Raw genomic sequence first — 21685 nt, 5'->3', positions numbered from 1 at the left:
AGAGGACAAATGACACAAACAAATAAACAAAGGGCAAACAAAAAAAAAACAGCCACCGGCTCAGGCGGACATACGCCCAGAGCTACACAGAGGGGGGGGGTAGTCCGATGCACGCTACCCCCCCCCCCTTCTTCAACTGGGTTCTTTCGCCCTGCACTGTCCAACGAGGACCGAAACAGCAGCGATTTACTAGCTGCGTGGCCTCGTTGGGATAGAAACCGGCTCCTCAGCCGCTTCAGCACTCCGCTCTGAGAGCTCTACCTCCCTTACCTTTCGACCCGTGTGGTCAATGTGGTCACTGATGCGCGCCGATGGGAGGAGAACGTAAGCCAGGGGGAAGATGAGAACAGGTGTGACGATGTGCCCAGTGATCACCAGCCACGGCGCGTTGCTGTAGTCACACGTGCCTGTCGTGACAACCGGCCAAATCGTTTCCATCAGCAGGTAACCTATGGCGGACGAAGTCGAGGTGCCAAGGTGGTAAATACTCGCGAGGAGCGCAAACACCATCGACTCAGCCCCACACGGCGCAATGCGGCACATGAGCATCATCATGGGCATGTTGAGGAGCATATCACATGCTTCGTAGATGATGGCGTCACCAAAAATGTACATGGCGTGATCAGGGATACCAATGGCCAGGTTCCAGCGTTTCAAGATGATCAGATCGAACATAGAGGCGGCCGGCAACAGAACAGCGGAGAGGCTCATGACAAACCGGTAGCTGTGGTTAGGAAACAGGTGCGCGAACACCATAGTGCCACTGATGCCGGCAATATTACCCAGAATGCCATTCATGGCGTTGTAGAACGTGTACGAAAAGTGCGGCCCATCGGGGAGGCATGCTGGCTTTGCCACGTAGAAGGTGTTCAGCACGCCTGGGAGGTTCACATACAAGATGGCATTGAAATACATGAACACCACAACTTTTGCAACGGCCAGCGGCAACGTGAAGAAGGAGCTGACGCACACCACCACCGCCACGGTGATGCAGGCATACATAATGTCCCACCGCGTGCCAAAGATGTTCACGACTGCGTTCGCTATCACACCGAGTGTGAGGATCAGGCAAAACAGTGCCATCCGCCAGTAGCGCAGCATGACGTCTCGGTTCACTTCCACGGCGCCGCAGAGGTAGGTGTCCACGTGCGGCCGCACGAAGCCTCGCGCATCCATCGCGGCTGCCTCCTCCTCGTCATCCTCTTCGTTGATGTTACTATCAGCGGTCAGCTTCGCATCTCGCTTCTGCGGTGATGGCGGCAGGCCGGCCGTGCCGTCGATGCTCGTGTTCTTGGCGTTCTGGAGAAACTCCACCTTGGCGTCCTCCAAGCGGGCTGCACAGTTCCGTCGCTCCTCGAACAGGTTGAACACAAACAGTAGGCCCGATAACAGCAGGATTGCGGCTGTCATGTACACACCAAAGTGAGTTAACCCATTGTCGGAGAGGGGACCTTGAATTATGCTGGAGATCATAATACCGATAAGCGCCGTGCCCCACATCCAGCTCACCAGTGCTGGCCCGGCAGCTGGGCGACAGCGGATTTGCTCGCTGTACAACGCGACAGCGAAGACGTCGATGTTGCTCATGAACAGTGCCGTCAAGAACATGAAGATGGCGGCAGGCTTCGCGCTCGACTCCTTCGCCGGCAGAAGCCCGTACAGCAGCGCGAACACGCCGCCGCCCACCGCCGACAATACGCCGTACCACCGTTTTGTGTACCCAAACAGCGCAAACGTGTCCGCCATGACGGTGATAAATGCGTTGATGGCCCAACCCAGCGTGTAGAGGGTGGACAGGCGCTGGTACACGGCGCCAGTGAGTCCGTAGCGGCCCGTCAGCACCGGCTGGATCGACAGTCGCATCAGTCCATTGGCGAGGCCCTTCTCGAACAAGCGCTGCAAGCAAATCGCAAGCACAAATTTGGGGTGGAATGACCTGAGAGTCACGCTGAAGACCGGGATGTACCCAAGAAATGGCGCGGCGTGCAGCACGCGAGCGGAAACGGGATGAACGTACTTGGCGGCTTCTGCCGGCGACGAATCCGGCGCGGACGACAAATGGTAGCGACTTGACATGATGGCGATAGAGTGCGGAGAGCGGGGGAGGGGCACGAATGGAAATAGGAATAATGCGCGGCCCCTTTTGGCGGACCCGTCTGCGCGTTGATTCTTAGGTATGTAGGCGGAAAGAGAGGAGGCCAATGGAAACAGGATGTAGCCTGGTGACACATAGGAGGGTCGTTCGGGACGGGAGCCAAGGGAAGAGAGGAGGGGGAGGGGAGGGGGGTAAGCGAAGGGTGCATCGTGCTCTTTTTTCTCTGTTTGTGCCGTCTCGCTCAGCAGGTGACGCACCACACTTACTCGGTGTGTCGGTGCTCGCGTATTGCTTGTTCAATTCTTAACGGACACCACTGCCCAGCACCTTACGGAAATGACTACTACTCTATAGAAGCAGACGCCACGACGGTGTACCCGTAGCAGTTGTAGCGGGATCCGAGAGTCTCCACGCGAACATGCCGAAGATCCTGTGAGGCCAGCTCAATCACATCCGTGTATGCTAGCTGGAACGACTTCACTCCATCCTCGGCGGAGAGTACGTAAGGGTTCACCACATCCTCACTGTTGATCGAGATGAGGAAGAAAAGGCCGCCTGGACGAAGAATCTTAAGCATCTCACCCATGTAGGATTCCATGTTTGGGTTGAACTCACCCGCGAAGGCGCTGAGAAGGGCATCCGCAGTCCCCTTATCGAACACAATATCTACGGAGTTTTGCAATACAGTGTGAAGTTGCAAGGCCGTGTCGCGGCTGTACCAGATAGTATCACTTGAAAAGGGCACCAATGGCGAAGACGACACGTGCAAGTCGCAGCAGTTGCCCACCGCATACACCCGTGAGGGGAAGTGGCGCGCGAGAAGAGTGATTAAGTTCTGACAGATGTCGACGTTGAGCACCTCAGGCGCACGAGTGGAGGAAGAGGAAAGAGCAGGGTCCAGGTCCGACAGCAGCTGCTCTGCATGATCGCAAAAACTGCTGTTGCCGCATCCCGCATGAAGGATGCGGGTAGGGCCATGGTTGGGGAGCACCGTCGGGACGGTTTGGATACAGGCCTTCAATGCATCCTCGTACAGTGGGTACTCCATAAACCACTCGTAGTGATACATGAGGCTCCCACGTCGCGCTATTTCGTGTGCTTTCCGGTGGTGCAGCTCCTTTTCCTGCAGCCGCCCAGCCTCCGGATCGTAGAAGTGCTCCCAAAAGTCTGCACGCCCGGGATTTAGCTCGCGCGTATCGCGCTGCATCGGCGCGGCCCGGTGTAAGAGAGAAGGCTGCCCTCCCCCCTTCTCGCTTCACAAGCCGCACACCACCTAACGTACCTGACTCGTTAGTTGGCAGCGGCGACTGAGCAGGTGCTCCGCTCGAAGCTATGACGACGGGGAGAAGAGGTGAAAAGAAGAAAAAAAAGTGTAATGCGAAGCTGAGGTGGTCAACGACGCTGCATGCGCACAGGAGAGCTGCCTAGCCGTCACAGGAAGCATAACCGCCTTCAGCTTAGCCACTGTGAACGCGGAACCCAGCGGGTGAGGGGGAGGGGGTGGTTGCGCAGCATCGATTCAAGCGTGTATGACACTCGTAGGGCAACGACACAGCATGACAAAAGGTGAGCCACACCACTTTTTAGTTGCCTCACAAGTACATACAGACGTCACTGGCGGCGACGACAAGAGAAGTAACCGCGCTGCGGGCCTCACTTTCTGCCTCACTTCTTCCCTTTGTCCTTATCCCTTTTCCAACATTCCAGCGACGCCGAGGTGGGGAAGAGCAGCCCTGAAAGTGAAGCGCGCAGGGGAGTGGGGAAGTCAAAGAAAGGCGACAGTCATTTGCTGTGGAAGATGTACGGCGCAGTTCTGTCTGCTTTGTCTCCTGTTTTGTTTCGGCAGAGCATGCGGGCTGGCGGCAGCTGTGCAGAATGAAGGAAAAAGCGCCACAGGGCAGGGAGGAGAAGAAGCACATGCGCGCTGTACACACGCACACCCTTGGGGCTGCATTGCCCATGCAGCACTACACAACAAAGACGCAAGAGTAATGGGGTCGTGTAGCGGCAAAGCGCTGGTATGCAAGTACGCACCTGTGAACATGTGCGGCCCCTCCTCCCAGTAGTAGTACTGCGTGAGAGGAATGGGAAACAAGCGTAGAAAGCACAATACAGAGCTACCAGCACAACCGCACACACCCACGCACGTGCGCCCAATGCTCATGAAATAAGAAAGCATCCTTCAGCTCCATATTCACATTGTATTGGAAGCGCGCTGAGAGAAGCTACGGCGGTCGCCCCTTGAAACGGAGCTGGACGGCCGTGGAGATGCAGTAGCACCGTAGGCCAACATCGACATGTCGCTCCCTGACGTCCCCACAGAGCTAATACTAACAGGTTCGCAGTCAAAATAGTCAAAGTAGAGCTGCTTGATACGATTGACTTCTGCCTCCTCCAGGTAATCGCTAACGCTGTGACTCGGCGAGGCGTACGAGTCATCGAGCGACGACGCCGTCCCGCCTGGCACGCTCGAGAAGAAGGTCATCGCAAATTTAGGACTCTCCAGCCGTGCGATGTTCGGGAGTAGACGAGGACCCGACACAGGGTCGCGCGCAGCACACAATCGTCGTGAACAAAAGGTGCGCACAACGTTCCGCCCCGTGCCAGCAAGTGCGTTTGCTATGACGGAGCAGCGCGCCACCGCCAAGGCATCGGAGACCACTTTATCGCCAATACTTGTAGGAGTTGCGTACGTCCCCGATCGATGAAGAACTGCATGAACAGTTTCACAACGCCGCACAGCGCGCGAGTCTTCGCCAGACACACCGCCTCCCACACCTCCTTGAGGCGGCGACTCTGGTGAAACGCTGTCAGAACGATGGGCGACCGCCGCAGAGACAAGCCCTGCGCCTTGGTTGAGCACAGAACTGCCTTCCACCCACAGGCTCTGTGTTGACGGGTTCGCGGTCGGTGTTGCGTGGAGCGAACGGGCTACACTGCCCTTCGCTTTGACGCAGGGAATAGAGACGGGATCTGCGTTTCCCTCAGACGCGCGCAGCTGACGTGCGCGAGGCCGGACAACGTGAGAAGGTTTTTCCTCGACAAGCGCCTCATTCCGGAAAGGTGGGGATTCCATGAAGCCTATCTCTAAGGCGCCGCCTGTGCGGCCCCGCGTACGCCCTGCGTTCGAGGGGTGCAGCCTCGTGTGTGGGCGGAAGCCGCGCCGCTCCTCTGACTTGATCGCCATACCGTCGGTGAGGCGGTCGTCGGCGTTCACGCAGAGGGAATCAAACTTGAACTCCTTTTGGCGTACAGGGAGTTTCGCCGTGGCGTCCAAGGGGGATAGGAGATGGTGTGCCATCCCTCATGGAGGACAGAAGAGATCGGCGTATGTCCAGGCGGTGGAGGTGACGGGGGGAGGGGGTAGCATATATGTTATAGATGTATATATATATACATATAACCTAAGGGATGAGAGAGACGAGAGGAAGAGCAGTGGCGGCGGATGGGAAGGTGTCAGAAAGAGTCTTGTATAGACACTATCAGAAAGGGACGGAGAGGGGCCGGAGATGAGCCTACTCTACCTGTATTCCAACACAGGCAGCGTGAGTAACAAACAGAGAAAGGCGCGAGTGCTGAAGCAGGAGCATATGAGGATTAAGAACGTGAGATGAGACGATGGCGGCGGCGATGGGGACAAAGCAGACAGGCAAGGTTGCCACTGTTGTAGAGCGGAGAAGGGAGGGAAGGCAGTGAGGGCGATGGAGGGCTACTTCACAGCAACAAGAGCAGGTGGACAGCAGGCTCTCTGCCTACTTGCCGTCTACCTGGACATTAGATCCTATCGGAGGTCACCCCCTCCTCCCCTAGTAGTGTAGACAATCAAGCCCCGCAGTGGGTGCTTCTATTTCATGCAATTCGTGTCATCACGAGGTTCCCTACCGGAAAGAGGAAGAGGTGCCAAGGAGCGAAATCGACGAGCAGCACAACAAAGCCAAGCCGCGCCAACAAGGAACCCACGCAAGCCATTCTCTCGACACAGCACGAAAAAATGCAGTGATCGAGGCGTGCGAAGGCACGAGAAAACATCGTCCCTATTCAACACCGAGTAGACTCTACAGCGGTCAAGTACAACAGAAAGAGGCCTCGTCACAGTCACAGCGAAATTGGTGCGCGCCACAGCCTCGCTCATACAACTGTAGGAGTGGTGCTGATGTGTGCGTGTGTATGTGTGCCTCTCAGCAAGGCAGCTACAGCAGCGAAGCACCTCTCCCACCCACCCCCTCAAAAAAAAAAAAAAGAAGGGGAAAAGTCAAAATGACTGCCGGATTTGCTCTTCCCACTCGGTGAGTGTAAAAGGCATCCACTTCTGCGGTTGTGTGGACCAGGTGCGGCCATTCAACACCGCCTCCATGCGATCGAAGCAGTCCCGCACCGCGGCGATGGAAACGTCAATGAGCTTGGTACGGGACTTGATATCCATCACAACCTCCACATTGCAGTAGTGAATCTTCTTCAAAAGAGCGCCGGTCACACGTCGACACCATTGTTTTACTGCCATACGCTGCGACTTGCGAAGCTCCTTCGTTGATCGCGGCTCGATAGACATCAGCTCGGAGTGGACTGAAAAGGCGGGAAAACACTCATGCCAGCTCGCACCGAAAGCGTTCACGTGTTGCAGCCGCTCCGAGTTGAGTATGTCGAAGAGCTGGGAGAGCGGCAGATCAGGCGGGGGTGGTTCCGCGGCGTCTTTGCGTTCAATGGCTCCTACACGCGAGGAAATTGCTGGTGGCACCGCTTCTGCGAGTCGTGTCGTGAAGCACGCCTCGCGACGATAGTTGTCCTCCAAGAAGCACAAGTTGTTGATCATGAAGATGTCCACGGAAAATCGCACGTCGCTGCTGAGGAGAGAGAGGGAGTCGGGCTTTGTACGGTGATTGCGCTTGGCTAGCATTTCCTGCTGAAGCTCTGCCGCCGCTTCTGCCAATGTCCGCAGGTCGTCCACCGCACCAATCACACCGCGAGTGAGGTAATCCTCCACCTCCTGGCGCGACTCGTAATCGGCGTTGGCACCAATGATGCTGCCATACAACACAATGCGCAGTGAGCCGTAGAAGGAGGTGAGTAGCGCCTTGTGGAAGTAAAGGACGTTCGTCGCCGACTCGTGCACCGTGCAGTCGACGGAGGGAAACCACTCCGTGCGGCGCATGGATCGCGCGTACTCTTTCAGCGCCTCCTTCTCCAGTCCCCCTTTCGCGTTGACGTACCCATCCAGCAGCTCACGGATTCGGTAGATGAAGTTGTCCACTGAGTCATCGACGTGGTCAACGAAGTCCCTGTTCTCGCCAGGGATCGATTTCGACAAGGTCTTCCACTTCCAAAACTCCTCCATGAGGTCGAGCCCAATGAAGATGTAGTCCCGGAAGTAGCGGGGTGTCGGGAAGAGGCCGGCTCCTTGGCCGCGCGAGTCGACGAATAGCTTCGTCGGGTTGCTAAAGAAGGAGGTATCGACCTGGATAACCCTGATGGCACGCCGATAAATTACCTCGAAGACAACGGTGGCCAACTCGCTCGGGATGTCCGCCACGGAGTAGTCGTCTTCCAGCGGCTCGAGTACATACCGCTGCAGGCACGCACACGCGTCCGTCACCAGATCCCGTGCCGACTCACTGATGCGCAGCAGTCCATGGTCTCCGTGCTGGTAGTGTCTCAGCACTGGAAGCACAGAGGAGCGCGATGTTAGTGCGCTCTTTCCCGTTTCCTCGTCGCGGTACGTGCCATCAAATTGCGCCTGTATTGCCGCTACCAGCTTTTCCTCAAATAGTCTCCGCACGTCTTTTCGAATGCAATCCGTTCGATTGAAGTTCTCGCCGAGGCGCTGCACAATCTGATCGACGCCCTGTAGCGCTGCCTCATTGCGGATCAGTCGGTTTGCCGTCGGCTTTAGGGTGCTGCTCAACTGTGGGACACCGCTGAAGCGAACTCCTGTCTGGCCTGTCGGCCCTCCTACCCCGGCGCTGGGCTGCGACACCTTGCTCCGTTGCAGCGCGTTGATGAAGGCGGTCTTCACAAAATTTTCGCTGATGCGCACAATCTGCTGCAACTGGATCTCTGTCCTGGCCTCGATCTCTGCCCCGTAGTGGTTCGGTGGGTGGCTCGCTAGGTAATCATCCGCGTAGACGAGGTAGTCGATGCATCGTGTGATGGCTTCCAAGCTCGACTCCTTTCCGCTCAGCACCGCTGGTAGGGCGGGTGGAGGATGATAACAACGCGCCGCTTTCGACATTTCCTCGATGGTGAGGGTGATGTTCTCCTGCGCCACATCCCATGGCTTAACGTCGCGTATGATCTCATTTGCGCGAACTGAGATGGCACTCGAGGTGTCGGCGAACGAGTCGATAGCCTTCGCGCTGGCTCGATTCAACGCGTCGAGGATATTCAGCTGCTTCTCGAGCTGCGCTAGCGCCGACATGTCAGTGACACCGAAGAAGAGAGAAAGACTACGCAAGACGGTCACTCAGCCTCCAGTCTTATGAAGTTTGTGTGATTGCGGGTGCGCCAATCACATCTCAAGTGCACCCAGTCAGTAGAGGTTGGATCGAGAAGCCGCGTTAAGGTAGCCACATCATTCGTAGAGAGCAGTCCCCCACACCCTGCCACACGTACACACAAAGTGAACGGGGTGGAAGAGGTACGATTCAGGAGAACACGCAAAGCGTTGGCTGGGGTGGGTGCAGTTTGCCACTAATGCTCGAGTGTGTTGAGCACGCTATGGGGGAGAAGAAGCGTGCACCTCTTAGTGCACAACAAATCCAAAGCAAAAATGAATGAGGCAACGCGGTGGATGTCTTTCCTTTTTTTAGGTCTGCTGCTGCTGCAGAGATGGAGCGGCAGCGAACGCGACGCTTCTGCACGCGAACACACAAGAAGCAAAGGTGCGACCAAATAGCGGTGTCGAGAAGAGAACTAGGAAGAGAAACAGAGAGAGAGAGAGGGAGTGTGTGTGTGTGTGTAGCAGCTAACACATATGAGAGGACGAAGCGAGCGCCGAAAGGTGGAAAGTCTGACCGACAGTGACGCAGCACCAGCAACAAGGCGTCGGGAAACAAAAAGACGAGAAGACAAGAGAGTGTGGGCACCAGGAGGGGCGTCATGCTCAAGTGCGCGCCTACCTGACAACCCCCGTCCCCCTCTTTCCTGCGTCTCTGCTTTCGCACTTCAGTGCGTCAGTCAGCATTGCCTGCCTGTTTACAAGTCGTACTGTGAAGACGAAGACACACTGTCGTGTGAGACTGACATGCTGGGCTGCCACAAATACCTTCTTGGTTACCCTCCCTTCCTTCCACGCTGCCTCCCCCCCACGCTAATCTGTGCATCTGTGCCGTGCAGCAGCTCGAGGCAGCATCGAAAATCCTCGGGAAGAGGTGCCGTGGCAATGATGGGGTCTCCTGTGATGGGATGGATGAAGGAGAGGCTATGCGCGTGCAGAGCGGTCCGACTCATGATCGACTGACAGCACACCGCGCCACCATGATCCATGTCGGCAAGGATAGGAAAGCCACGACTTGCCAGGTGGCGGCGGATCTGGTGCTTCTTGCCTTGCTGGATGCGACACTCCACCCACACAATCCTGTGCTTTGGAAAAAAACGAATCACGCGGTATCGAGTTTTGATCTTTGGGTCCGCAGCGTCGATGATATCACCATGCAGTCGAACATTGCGTAGCGACGGCTCCAGCACAACACACAGAGCGTGGTATATTTTGGTGTGGTGGGAGAAGGCTGCGCTCGTACCGATTTGGTGACGCAGTGAGTCCGCTGCCACGTTAGACTTGGCGATGAGCAGACACCCACTCGTCTCCACGTCGAGGCGGTGCACCTGCCCTTGACGAAAGACACCCCTGGCAAGTGCGCCGGCGCGGTCTGTGGCGAGTAGCACGGAAATGAGGTCAGTCGTTTGGGTCCCGAGCTGCGTGCAACTCAGTCCATGGCGCGATGTTGCCAGTCCGGCAGGTTTGTCGATAACAAGAACATCGTCATCCTCGTAAAGAACTGGTATGGTCGGCAACTTCATCTCACCCGCTGCGGCTACTGCGACGCACTCGTGGACGCGCGGCAGTTGTACCTCTACCTTGACCTCACCCATCGGTGCCGTCGAGGCCTGCACGCACGTGTCGGCAAGGTGGTCGAGAAGGGTACGCCAGTAGGAACACTTCGGTGCAAGATCGTGTAGTGCACGCAGCAGTGGAACACCATCTGGCACACGTCTCAAGGTGAAGCGAATGACAGAGGGGCGCTCAGAGATGGCGGTGCCGTGGCACTCGCCACATTCCTCTAAGTACGCGGCGAAAGAGTCATCTAATGGAGAGATGTCGCCACGTGCAAGGGCGCTGGCATAGGTGTGCAACAGGCGGTTGTCCACCAAGTTCCGCTTCGCATCTTTCAGGGCAAGATGATAGGCTGCGCTTCCGTAGGTGTCGTCCGTCGCACTCAGCCCCTGAGCAGATGACTCGAGCGCAAACTTTAGCCACGGGCGCTCAAGATCCGTCAGCGTCCACACACTCAATGAGTCCATAGCAACACGTCGCGGCTGCAGACGTCGCTGGCGTACCTGTTCGAGCACAGCCGCGGCACGGTTCACGGGCCGCATGTCGAAACAGAAAAACTGGTTCGCCCAGGCTTGTATCGAGGCAGGCTCCATTGGGAAAACGACACCCGGGTCGATCGAGAAGTGGGTAGCCTCGCTTAATAAGTCGTCCATTCCATGGGCGGGGCGTTGCGACACCCTGCTAGGAACCGACATCGCCAGCCGACTTTCCTTGGACCGTGCTTTGTCGATCTCGCGGCGCAGACGCAAGGCTAGTTGGGTCGCACACGAGTCTGACGCCAACGACGCCGATTCGTCTTTGCCCGCGAAGGACTCCAGAAAGGCGTGTACGGCGGCCGGAGTGTTCAGTTGAACCAGCTCCGCCAGAGCCGCACTGGCAGCTGCAGAGAGACTTGGGAGAGAGGGGTTGATGGCAAGCGCGATGGCAGCGGTTGCGTCAGTCATAGCCAGCGACTCTACCATTCCGCTGTATTCTGCCGCCTCCACGGCGCCCAAGTCCTTTGGCGACTTCTTTAGCCACCCTTGCAAGGCGGCCTCGACGGCGGCAGGGTCAGAGGACAAGAAGCGGCCGCGCATCTTGGCAATAAAGCGGCTGTGCCGCCTCTGCACCTCGGTGCAGGTGACGTGCACTTCATCCTTTACATATAACTGCGGTATGGCAGCCTCCGCGTCAAGTGCCCAACTCGACGACCCCGCGTTGCTTTCGGTTGAGGGTGTTGCGCCGGTAGAAGTCACTTGCGGGGGTGCATTGAGTTGCTGTGCTACACGCTCGAGTGCTCCAAGAGCCTCTGCGGGCGTCATCCCCTTCAACATCTTCAACAACGTGCCAGGGTGAAGCAGCGTCACGGTCCGGCGCTCGCCATGCACGTCCACCAGCTCCACACGACACAGGCATGCTTGGGGAAATGGTGTAGTTTGTTGAGTCTCGAGTGCACGCAGGACATTGCGTCCCGCATGTCGCACCAGGCCGCGGATGTGGTGCATAGTAAAAGAAGACCCGCTGCTGAGTGCCCAAAACCCACGTATATGATCGACGACCCCCGCTGGGGGGGGGGGGGGGCAGCGTACCTGTCGGCGCGTGTTACGTGGTAAGCCGATGCGCCGAATGCGTTTTGACGAGTAGTTCCGGGCGCCGAGGTGGTTTTGCTCCCCAGAGAGCTAGAGTAGTGAGACAAACAACGCAGGCGTTTTAGAATGTGCTGGAGAGGATCGTCACGTGACACGCGTGGATGAGCCCTGCAGTACCCAGCCACACGCGTGTGTACACCCATGTAGAGAGGAGGCGTTGAGCAGGGTAGACAGAAGAAGAACATGAGGGAAGTGAGAGTCGTAGAGGAGAAGAGAGACAAGAAAGGACTTGCAAGGACGCATGTACAGGATACACGGCATCTTGGCACCGCGATCCCCGCTTTGCACAGTGAAAGAACATGGGTACGACAGAGAGAGAGAACAAAGGAGGTGCAGGACACGGATAGACGCACCAGTTGATGCCGTTGGCACCGCACCACTAAGGGGATCGGCAGTCTTCGCCACTTGCTCCCACTCGTGAGCTTCGCGTGAGTGTGGAGAAAAATGAACTACCTTTGCACCTTGTGAAGCTCGGCGGAGTATCTCGTGTGTTCTATAGAGGGTGTACTTTAGCGACTCTGCGCACAAAGGCGCGCCGAGTCCTCACAGAGTCCGCCTCGTCCGCCAGATCGTCCGGTATTAAGCGACGCGTACTGTCATTTCATTTTTGGCGGGGGGGGAGCGTGGGGAAGAGGGCCCGTAATGAGCAAAAATAAAAAATAAAAGAACGAGAGGAGCGCACCGTTCCCCTCACCCTCCCACTGCATGGCTCAACGCGTGTCGTTTTGCTCTTCGTCACAACAGAAGGTTCGCGCGAGTACTCCACAAAAAATAACCGCCTTCATCAGCGCCCGCCTTCGCTTACGCTCTGGGGGTCTTGAAGTGGTTGGCAATGCGGCGGTTCACCACCTTCAGGTAGCGGCAGCGTCCAGTACCGGTGCGGCGGCGCTTGATGGCCTTCACAGACCAGTTGTAGCGACGGCGGCTGGCACGCGGGTAGGCGCAGGCGGCGCAGCGCTCCCACTGGACGTGGTAGGCGTTGCGGCCACAGCGGCGACACAAGATGTGCGTGCGCCCATGGCGCTGACCCATGGAGGTGGTACCCTTCGTCATCTTTGCCTTGTACAGAGGAGGTGGGGAAAAGAAGGCCTACGGGTAATGTGCAGCGTGTCGTTTGATTGTGAGAAAGATAAGGGCGACGTAATGGTGAATGTGCCGCATATGAGGGGTGTGAAGAGGAGAACTCATAACAGGGCAGAGAGAAGATAGAGTCCAAGGCAACATGAAACGATACCAACGCGCCATGTAAATAAGGCCTTCCAGAGGTGACCGTAGAGCTGAGAAAGGCAGAAAAGAGCGCAGAGAGCAGGAGTGCTTCACCTTGCAGCGGCAGGGAACTCCGCCCATCGTGAAGAGCAGCACACACCTGCACACTTTGTTGAGTGCCACGATAATGTAGGGCCAATTCGAAACGCTCCCGCTCTTCCCCAACCAACAAAGAGCCATACATGTGGTGGCTCATGAGGCATGTGCTTCAGTTGTTTCACCGTTAAAATGGTTTAGTGCTACGCGCAGGAAGGCGATGCGATGTGCGCCAAAAAACGCACGTGGTACCACCCTCGGCACACCTCGTAGGCGGCCACCGCGGTCCTCTGGGTGTCTATTTCAGACACTCAGGCTCTGGAACGCCTCTCCCCCACGGTGATGACGAGTCCCCGCGAAAACGTGTCATTCGCACCGTACACAACGAGCTGCAATAAACAGTGACGAAGTGAGCTCTGACACTTCAACACGAGCACCACCGAAGATGACACGGTCATGCGTATCGTGCCTAAGAGTGTCGCCACGTGCAGATCCAATCCGTGCACTCGTCATCTCCGTCCTTGCCCAAATCAATGCTGGCGTTCGTCGAGATGGTTTGATTTGTGGCCTGATGAATGACGTCAATGTCCGAGATGTACGGAACGTGCCAGTGGTACTGTGAGGCAGCTCCGCACGCTTGCACCCACACCGAGTACGCCCGAGGCAGATAAATGCGCAACGAGGTAGCCCGCGCGGTTCTGTTGTAGAACGCCTTGTACGTGATACGGTGTCGCTGCCGCCACCTCAGAAAGAAGCGCGGCTGCAGCACTCTGAAATAGTGGTCGCGCATCTGGTCGTTAGAAATGATGCAGGAATCTTGCCGCGTCAGCACCGCGTAGAGCCAGCAATAGTCGTCGTTGAGAAACGGAGGGCTCGGGAGCAACGCACTCATATCCCGCCACCTCTGCGCATAAGTGGCATTCTCCGGAGTGAGTTGAGCCAGGTGGCGGTTGTGCAGAACAATCACCGTCTTTTTCCCGTTCCGCTCCGCAGCTATGCGCATGTCCTCAATGAGGGAGAACTTTGGGGCCACGTCGACTGGGAAGGGCACGTTAAACCGTTCTGACGACGGGACCGAGGACGGGTCGACACCGCGGGAGCGCAGCAACGAGTCCTTAGCCTCGGCATACCAGCTGCTTAGCCCGTAGTAGCCTACGTTGGCGCCGTCGATCACGGTGTCGTACGACATTGTCTCCGCCGCCGCCTTGAACTCCTCGAACTCCCTCCACCGCTGACCTATAATGTCCTCCGACACTTCCGTGTCTGGCTCGTAGCGGCTGAAGCCCTGCAGCCGCGGTTTGACAAGCTTCTCGACAAGGTCATGCACCAGCGCTGCCCGGTCTTCGGGAGAGAGGTCGAAACTCTGAAGCTGTGCGCCGCAGTGAGAGCAGACGCCTTCTTCGCTGACCGGAGACACAGTACCACCAAGCAGCTCACGAACGAGCTGCGCATTTGCGGCCCCCAGAACAGGGTGGTTCCGTGACATCTCATCCAGGACGAGGCTCGTACGCTCGGCTGCCTCGGCGGCAGTTACGGCGGCCTTCTCGCGGGCGGCGGCAATAGTGCAAAGCACTTCCTTGTAGTCGTTGTCCCACATCTCTAGTCCCTTTGTGCGGGCCATGTCGAAGAACTCAAAGCACAGCGATACATCAGCGACGTTGTGGCAATACACAAATAGGGGATTAAAAACGCGGCGCTTGAAGGCGCTCTCCGGAAGAGCATCCAAGATGCGGCGGAAGAGCGCAACATCGACAACTGACGACTGGACTGCGAGCCGGAGCGCCACAGCGGCCACACGCTCGTCGAACGCGCCGAGGAAAGCCTCCGGCAGCTTTGTACGGTTCCACAGAAGACTTTCCACGGCGCGGATCCCGGACTCAACTAGGTCTGGTGTGCACCACATGTAAAGCACCTTGGACATGATGCTGCTGCGTGGCAGCTCCTGATGCTTTGTAGCCATCTCTGCAAGGAAGCTCAAGGCTACTTCTGCCCTGCTCGGATCCTGCTTTGCCGCTGTGCCTAGAGCGTCGAAGGCGTGGTTGAGAAAGTCTCGCTGGTGCCGGCGGTGCTTTGGACGCACTTGTGCATTGTTCTCCACAATTAACAACTTTACCTCCGGAATGCTGCTCAGATCCGCAGAGAGGTCAGGGGGCGCATCAGGACGCGGTCGCTTCGCTGGGCGTGCGCCGTCGTCCCTGTACGGCGATCGACTCATGTTTAGCGTCCCTGAAGGCCCCGGCGAAGAAACGCCAACAGTGACAGCAAGCAGCTAACAATCTTGGGTTGTGCAGCCCCCTTACCATTACTTTGTGAGCCCACACGGGAAAAAAGAGGGGTGGGGGGTTCACTGAGGAAAAGGGGAGGGCGACAAAGCGATGGGTGCTCCTCTCACACAGATGAGGTGTGTAGGGCTTTCCTGTAATTTACAGCCCTGTGGGATTCAGTGCTCACAATGGTGTGCGCATCAGCCACTGAATCAAATCATGGCACAGTGCCGATTCTGGCGCCGCGCAGGATGAAGAAGAATGAGGAGAGCGTGAAAACGAAAAGAACGAGAATAGATGGAGAAGTGTAGAACAAAAAAAAAAAGCAGGCGTGGTGTCGATGATTTCTCTTCGTACCGCCGTAGGACCGGCGCTGAGCTCCACTCCTCCCTCCCTCCCTCCCTCGGGCCTGCCACAGGGCCAATCGCGTGGTGCAAAGCAGCGGTGGGCACGCGGTGCAGCAAGGCGCCGCCCCAGCGACCTGAGCACCGCCTCCGCCTCCCACTCGGCCCACCCACCCCCTACCGCCCCACTCCACAGGGGTCCGCCTCACGCCCCCCAGACCAGCAGACAGGGCGGGGGGAGGCGGGGCGGGGTGCGCTTGAGGCACGCTGACACTCTGCCTATCGTATGGGTGGCACTGGGTCCTGAGACGCCGCGCACTGAGGCGTCCACCTCTGTCCTCGGGGGGGGGGGGGGGGGGGCATATGAGAACAGAGAAAATAACGGTGTATCGTTTCGAGTGGAAAAGCGAGACGTTTCCTGCGTCAGCTGCATCGACATGGGTGTAGGAAGGCGAGAATGCCGGGGATGGCGTGCCACGCGTCGATGCATACCTGATGACACAGAATCGTACACAAGAACGTTTTTCTTAGCGGCGTACCAGCGCCATATGGAGCAAAACTTCGATTTTAAAGTTCTTCTGCTATCGCTCACAGTGTTTGAAAGGTGGACGCATTGCGAGTAACACCATGAGACGCATTAACGAAGAAAAGGAAGCGGCATACACCCCCTTACCAGATCCCGCTTGTGGCACTGGTACAGCTTCTCGACCAACCCAGTCAAAGAGATGTTCTGTATGCCGTGTTACTGCGCATGCTAAGATAGAGTGAAGGAAGTGATGAAAAACTCACGTCATGCGCGGCAGGCCATTTCTATTGCTTAAATGAAGAAGAAGGCGTATCAAGAACGAAAAGAGCAGGGTGTGGTAAAGCATAGATACATGAGCTGCGGCTGGGGCAGCTGCACACCGATTAATGAACATCCATCAAAAAACTCTGCCGCAGCGGCCGCGGCTATCAACGTCCCTGCAGCCAACGAAGACACAAAGAAGACGTGTTACCCTTCGTACACACACACACTTGGTCGCGCGCACTATTGATAAGTGGCTTCCCAATAAAGTGTACGCCACTGCCCACTCAATGAAGACATGCGCCTACAAAACGTGACCAGCGTACACAAATTCACCAAGAGAAATTTGACGAGCGGCGCAGGAGAAAGCGCGTAGGCGTAAAAGGGGGAGGGAGTACGCAACAGGATTGTCGTGAGTGAAACGGTGAGTGTGAGCACATACTCTACATCCTGTTAAAATGTATCCTTCGGAACTTCCTTGTGACTCACCTTCGAACACCAGTACTTTGCTCGACTCATCAAGTGCAGCTTTTTTGGCGCAGTGCATTGTACGCACGCACTGCCACATCCTGCGTACACCGCTGGTTTCATATAAGGGAGATACGGACGACTTTCGCTTTGAAGACGTGTGAGAGCTGCTGTGACAAACAGGCCAGTTGGTATTTGAGCTCCGCACCCTGCCGAGTGAGCTGAATAATGTTTGCCTTCAGGCTGCGCAGCTCGCGCTTCTGTTTACGGAGGGACTTACCACCCTCTGTGTCCTGGCTAATGGCAGTCTCGATGAGTTCTCGCAACTGGGTTTTCTCTGCCAGCTGTGTAGTGATGGCGTCAATCTTTTCAAGCAGCGCCTTGTAGTCATGCAGAGACTCAAAAAGTCCTTGAGAGATACGAGAGGAAAAGCGGCTCGGATTGTCGCTCGTCGCGTATGTAATATCCGACACTTTCCATTGCATCGCCTGCTCGCCGTACACCCCGGCTAGCTCTGCGTGAACCTCGTCCATCCACATTGCGTAGTCATCAATCTCACGCAGCGTCGCCGGATTCAGCCCCATAACCACACTCGAGACTGACGTTAGGCGGTGAGGACGCTCGAAAAGGCTCATGTTTATACGCTCAACAGACGCGTCCTCTCCTTACGAAGGAATAGAGGCTAAAGTGAGTGCCCTCACGACACAAATGCGAGCGCGTCGGCGCGGTTGGTGCCACCCACAGACTGTCACCGCGGGATGGCACAGTCACGCTGAAACGCAAAACAGCGGCAAAGTGGGCTGTCGTACGAGGGCAACTGTCATTCAACTCCTGAGGTAAGCAAGAGAGCACCAAGTGTATATGAAGAAGAGACGCACCTCTCCAGAAAAGAGAGGGAGCGCTCGATGTCGAGGACGAGGAGGGGCGGAAGCACAGAAGACAGGAAAGGTAAGAGGCAGCAGGCATGAAGCGGTGCCAGAGTTCGTTGTCACCAAAGAGCAGACGTCAGGCGATCAGGGTGGTGCGACGGAGAGGCCTTAAGGTCCTGAGTTAGCATCTTTACGAGGGCATGTATACACTCACTCACCTCTATGTCAAGGTAAGCCCCGCAACTGTGATGCAGACCTTTTCCGATCCTTTGTGTACCGCTGGGGGGAAGGGGAGACGGAGTCCCTGAAAAAAAGGCGAGTGCGTCGTCTTACAGGATAAAGCGAGGAACAACAGGGGAAGGGAAGATGAGAAGAAATAGAGCGCTGCCCTGTCCTCGTCACCTTTTTCTTTCCAGCAAATCATCTCCACACAGGTGATCGCTCTTATGCCGTTCCTTTCGTGCGTTCCGCTATTTCCCATTTGACTTAGCCACCTGATTTCGATTAAACTTGTGTGCATCAGTCAGTCTGTGGCCCCCGCACGGCATAGATTCCTCCAAACTGTTGTTGGTTTGTGCTGCCTGTTAGCCGTCAGTGCGTACAAAGAGAGAGAGAGACAGGAGACACAGATTAGACACAGCACAAGCGATGACGCCCAGGATACGAACATGCGCTGCACTCCATGAGACTCGTCCTGTCCACCATCTCTCCTTGTCCTAGTCCACACCTTGTACCCACCTAGGCAAACAACAAGAGGTCCTCAGGGGCAGCGCATCGTAAAGGACAAAGAAGTGCGAGTAAGGGGATAAGAGCACGAGGAGCTCGCGTCGTTATCCCACCAAGGAAAGACTGTTGAGGAGCGAGTTCGTAGTGGTAAAGGGTTGTAAACTAATATTAAGCAAAGGTGCGTGAAAGAGAGAAAAGACAAAAAAAAAAAAAGGCACGCATGCTCACACAAGATAGAGAAATGAAAAACTGAAGCGAGAACAGAGGAGGAGTAAGGCAAGCGCTGGGTGTCTTTACTTAATGCTCCTCACGTCCATAACCACAAGCAGCACCACGCTGCATAGCACTGCAGTAATCACGCGTCCACTCGAGCGCAACTACACATACACACGAAACAAGGACAAAAGACAGCGCGATGGTGGGCCACGGGAGAGCAAATGGAATCCACAAACCGCGCACAGGCACACAGACAAAAGAGAGAACGCAAGCTCTTCACAAGACTTCAACGTACATCTAAATACGTTAAACATATCAGAAAATAACGCACGCACACACGCAGAGAGCGAGAAAGAGGGGGGAGAGGGAGAGGGAGAGGGAGACAAAGCAAACAAGACAGAAAGCGAGCGTAAAAGAAAAACAAGAGGAGAAAACAAAAAGAAGACACCATATGGGCGAGTGTATAGAAGCGAGAGAGAGACCGCGAAAAGAACGACCGAGGGGTGAATCGGCGGCCACTCGCACACACACACACAGTCGGTCACCGCTGTACTAGTTGGCAAGGGCAACCACGAGTAAAACAGGAGAGCACTACAGCTTCTTTTTCGTTCGAACATATGTGTACCGCCGTAGGACCGGCGCTGAGCTCCACTCCTCCCTCCCTCCCTCCCTCGGGCCTGTCACAGGGCCAATCGCGTGGTGCAAAGCAGCGGTGGGCACGCGGTGCAGCAAGGCGCCGCCCCAGCGACCTGAGCACCGCCTCCGCCTCCCACTCGGCCCACCCACCCCCTACCGCCCCACTCCACAGGGGTCCGCCTCACGCCCCCCAGACCAGCAGACAGGGCGGGGGAGGCGGGGCGGGGTGCGCTTGAGGCACGCTGACACTCTGCCTATCGTATGGATGGCACCAGCGGGTCCGCCGGCATCAGTGGCGCCTGATCCCTCTGACTTCCCCCGGCGTCGTGGGTGCTTGGCCCGGTCGCCACCAGAAGTGGCTCGGCAATTGGCAGGGGTAAGGGGGTGGGGGGAGGGTTGCCTGGCTTCCCCCGAGAGAGTGGGCGGCACTGGGTCCTGAGACGCCGCGCACTGAGGCGTCCTCCTCTGCCCTAAGGAGAGCGGGAAAGGTAAAAGGAGGAGAAGGAATACGTGGCGGACACCGAGCTGGGAGTTGGGGTAAGGAATTGGGGTATTGACGCAGTGTATGACTACCTCTCAACGCGATGCAAAATGCTACTCCCCTCTTTGTTTGGTCACCTCTTCTCGCTTTTGCTTCCCCTTTGTGTGTGTGTGTGCCGCACAACGTACATGAACTTCTAGTTCCGTTGGCCGCGTACATCTTTCGTGTGTGTGCGTTGGCATCTCTCTTCCTCAGTGTTGTTGTCAGCACGGACACCGCCGCCACTGCATCTTGCGAAGTGAAACGAATGGTAGCTGAAAACAAAGAAAACTCACAAAAAAGACGTCGAGTGACGCTAAAGAAAACAAAAAAAAAACGCCATAGAAACATAATTGAAAAAGAGCGTCCACGCGCACCCAAGAAGACGAGAAGAGCGGTCAGGTAATGCAGGTGGGAGGGAGGTAAGAGGCAAGTAAAGCCACGAAATTCCATTGCGACTCCAATATGAAACAGCAGGCCATTCGTCAATGAGTCAGCGACTGGTAAGGAGGAATAACAGAGCGTGGGAAAGAAGTATTGTTGCTGTTGTAATCCGCTTTCCTTTGTGCGTGTGTGTGTGTGTATGTGTGGAGGGGAGGGGGAGGGACAAATGTGTTTCTTTTTAAGGAAGAGAAAGCGGCACGTGCTACACTCGGGTGCGCGTGACAATCAGAAAGGAAAGTCGAGAGCACCACACAAGCGATGCTGCCCTCCCTCAACAGCGTCCCCTTCTCCTAGATGCTGCATGCGGCAGCCACGTACACCTTTCTCGCGGCGACAGCGAGAGGGCGAAAGAGAGAGACCGCAATGGTCGAAAAGGGCAAGTATGAATACACGTCAACACAGGACTACAGTATGAGAGAGGCGCCGCAGGTGGCAAAATATCGCCTCTACGCTTCCACCACACACCCGACAGAGGAAGATGCAACGACAAAATGGACCAATGTGCCCCGAGACAATGGCCGTTGGAGAAACCAACACCTCCATGTGATGCTCAGAGAGGCACCTGCGGGATCGTCTGCGTCTTCTCTGCACATGATTACAGGCCCCTCTACTCCAGTACACCTGTGTGCAGCAGCCCCTGATCCTCCATGGTCTCGCTATCCTCCACAAGTGCGTCAACGTTGTTGTATAGATAACCCCCGTACATGTTTTCCAGATCAACCAGAAGGACTACCGCGCCATCGTTGCCGTGGGGGCTGATGTCGATATCGTACTCCTCCTTGAAAAACTCCTTTAAGGCGGACGGCGACTCAATCGGGTCGTCAGAACCGCGGTCTGTCACTTCCTGAAACGCATTCCATTCCTTGTACGTCCAGAATCCGCGACTCTTCTGATCAAACTTGCCAAAAATAAGCTTCACGAGGTCGAGGTCGTCGTTCGACAGCAGAATGCGAAAGCCTTCCGTCTCGGTGCGGGCGTGAAGCGCACGACACCGGCCGCAGTAGCTCTGGTTCGTCTCCTCGTCGAACTCGAGGTCGTCAATGCCCTGGCAGTGCCGATTTGCACACACCTGCAATACCACAACGTCTTCGTCGTCAGAGGAATGCTCGCTCATGTTTTCTTTCGTATTTGGTTGGATGGATGGTACTTGATGGGGTAATGAATGAGCAAGCGAGAGAGAGAGACAAGAGAAGAAAGAAAAAGAGACGACGATTATGACAAGAAGGGAGGGGAGTGATGCGAGGGCAGCTGCCGTCGGGGGAAGGAATAGACTTACGCAGAAGAATGTAAAAATAGGAAATCCAGTCACTCAGTAAACGAGAGAGCGAGGGAGTCTTCG

General features: G+C 56.3%; 9 protein-coding genes across 9 annotated transcripts; all 9 read right to left on the bottom strand.

Annotated features, from left to right (window-relative positions):
• Positions 1–189: 189 nt before the first annotated feature.
• Positions 190–2076, bottom strand: BT1 (putative biopterin transporter; the record flags this gene model as incomplete). The annotated part of the gene is made up of 1 exon (XM_001568557.1): positions 190–2076. The coding sequence occupies one exon, from the start codon at positions 2074–2076 to the stop codon at positions 190–192; it is 1887 nt and encodes a 628-aa protein (XP_001568607.1).
• Positions 2077–2438: 362 nt separating this feature from the next.
• Positions 2439–3302, bottom strand: LBRM_34_5080 (hypothetical protein, unknown function; the record flags this gene model as incomplete). The annotated part of the gene is made up of 1 exon (XM_001568556.1): positions 2439–3302. The coding sequence occupies one exon, from the start codon at positions 3300–3302 to the stop codon at positions 2439–2441; it is 864 nt and encodes a 287-aa protein (XP_001568606.1).
• A 987-nt stretch (positions 3303–4289) lies between these two features.
• LBRM_34_5070 (conserved hypothetical protein) lies at positions 4290–5396 on the bottom strand (the record flags this gene model as incomplete). The annotated part of the gene is made up of 1 exon (XM_001568555.1): positions 4290–5396. The coding sequence occupies one exon, from the start codon at positions 5394–5396 to the stop codon at positions 4290–4292; it is 1107 nt and encodes a 368-aa protein (XP_001568605.1).
• Positions 5397–6347: 951 nt separating this feature from the next.
• Positions 6348–8507, bottom strand: LBRM_34_5060 (conserved hypothetical protein; the record flags this gene model as incomplete). The annotated part of the gene is made up of 1 exon (XM_001568554.1): positions 6348–8507. One exon carries the CDS (start codon positions 8505–8507, stop codon positions 6348–6350), a length of 2160 nt encoding a protein of 719 aa, XP_001568604.1.
• An 854-nt stretch (positions 8508–9361) lies between these two features.
• On the bottom strand, positions 9362–11626 carry LBRM_34_5050 (conserved hypothetical protein; the record flags this gene model as incomplete). The annotated part of the gene is made up of 1 exon (XM_001568553.1): positions 9362–11626. One exon carries the CDS (start codon positions 11624–11626, stop codon positions 9362–9364), a length of 2265 nt encoding a protein of 754 aa, XP_001568603.1.
• Positions 11627–12571: 945 nt separating this feature from the next.
• Positions 12572–12802, bottom strand: LBRM_34_5040 (60S ribosomal protein L37; the record flags this gene model as incomplete). The annotated part of the gene is made up of 1 exon (XM_001568552.1): positions 12572–12802. One exon carries the CDS (start codon positions 12800–12802, stop codon positions 12572–12574), a length of 231 nt encoding a protein of 76 aa, XP_001568602.1.
• Positions 12803–13541: 739 nt separating this feature from the next.
• Positions 13542–15287, bottom strand: LBRM_34_5030 (conserved hypothetical protein; the record flags this gene model as incomplete). The annotated part of the gene is made up of 1 exon (XM_001568551.1): positions 13542–15287. One exon carries the CDS (start codon positions 15285–15287, stop codon positions 13542–13544), a length of 1746 nt encoding a protein of 581 aa, XP_001568601.1.
• A 1767-nt stretch (positions 15288–17054) lies between these two features.
• LBRM_34_5020 (conserved hypothetical protein) lies at positions 17055–17570 on the bottom strand (the record flags this gene model as incomplete). The annotated part of the gene is made up of 1 exon (XM_001568550.1): positions 17055–17570. One exon carries the CDS (start codon positions 17568–17570, stop codon positions 17055–17057), a length of 516 nt encoding a protein of 171 aa, XP_001568600.1.
• Positions 17571–20953: 3383 nt separating this feature from the next.
• LBRM_34_5010 (conserved hypothetical protein) lies at positions 20954–21460 on the bottom strand (the record flags this gene model as incomplete). The annotated part of the gene is made up of 1 exon (XM_001568549.1): positions 20954–21460. One exon carries the CDS (start codon positions 21458–21460, stop codon positions 20954–20956), a length of 507 nt encoding a protein of 168 aa, XP_001568599.1.
• Between the last annotated feature and the right edge of the window lie 225 nt (positions 21461–21685).

The sequence above is a fragment of the Leishmania braziliensis genome, chromosome 35 (assembly GCF_000002845.2).
Source record: "Leishmania braziliensis MHOM/BR/75/M2904 complete genome, chromosome 35".
Lineage (NCBI taxonomy): Eukaryota > Euglenozoa > Kinetoplastea > Trypanosomatida > Trypanosomatidae > Leishmania > Leishmania braziliensis.
This window is presented reverse-complemented; position numbering and strand designations above follow the sequence as displayed.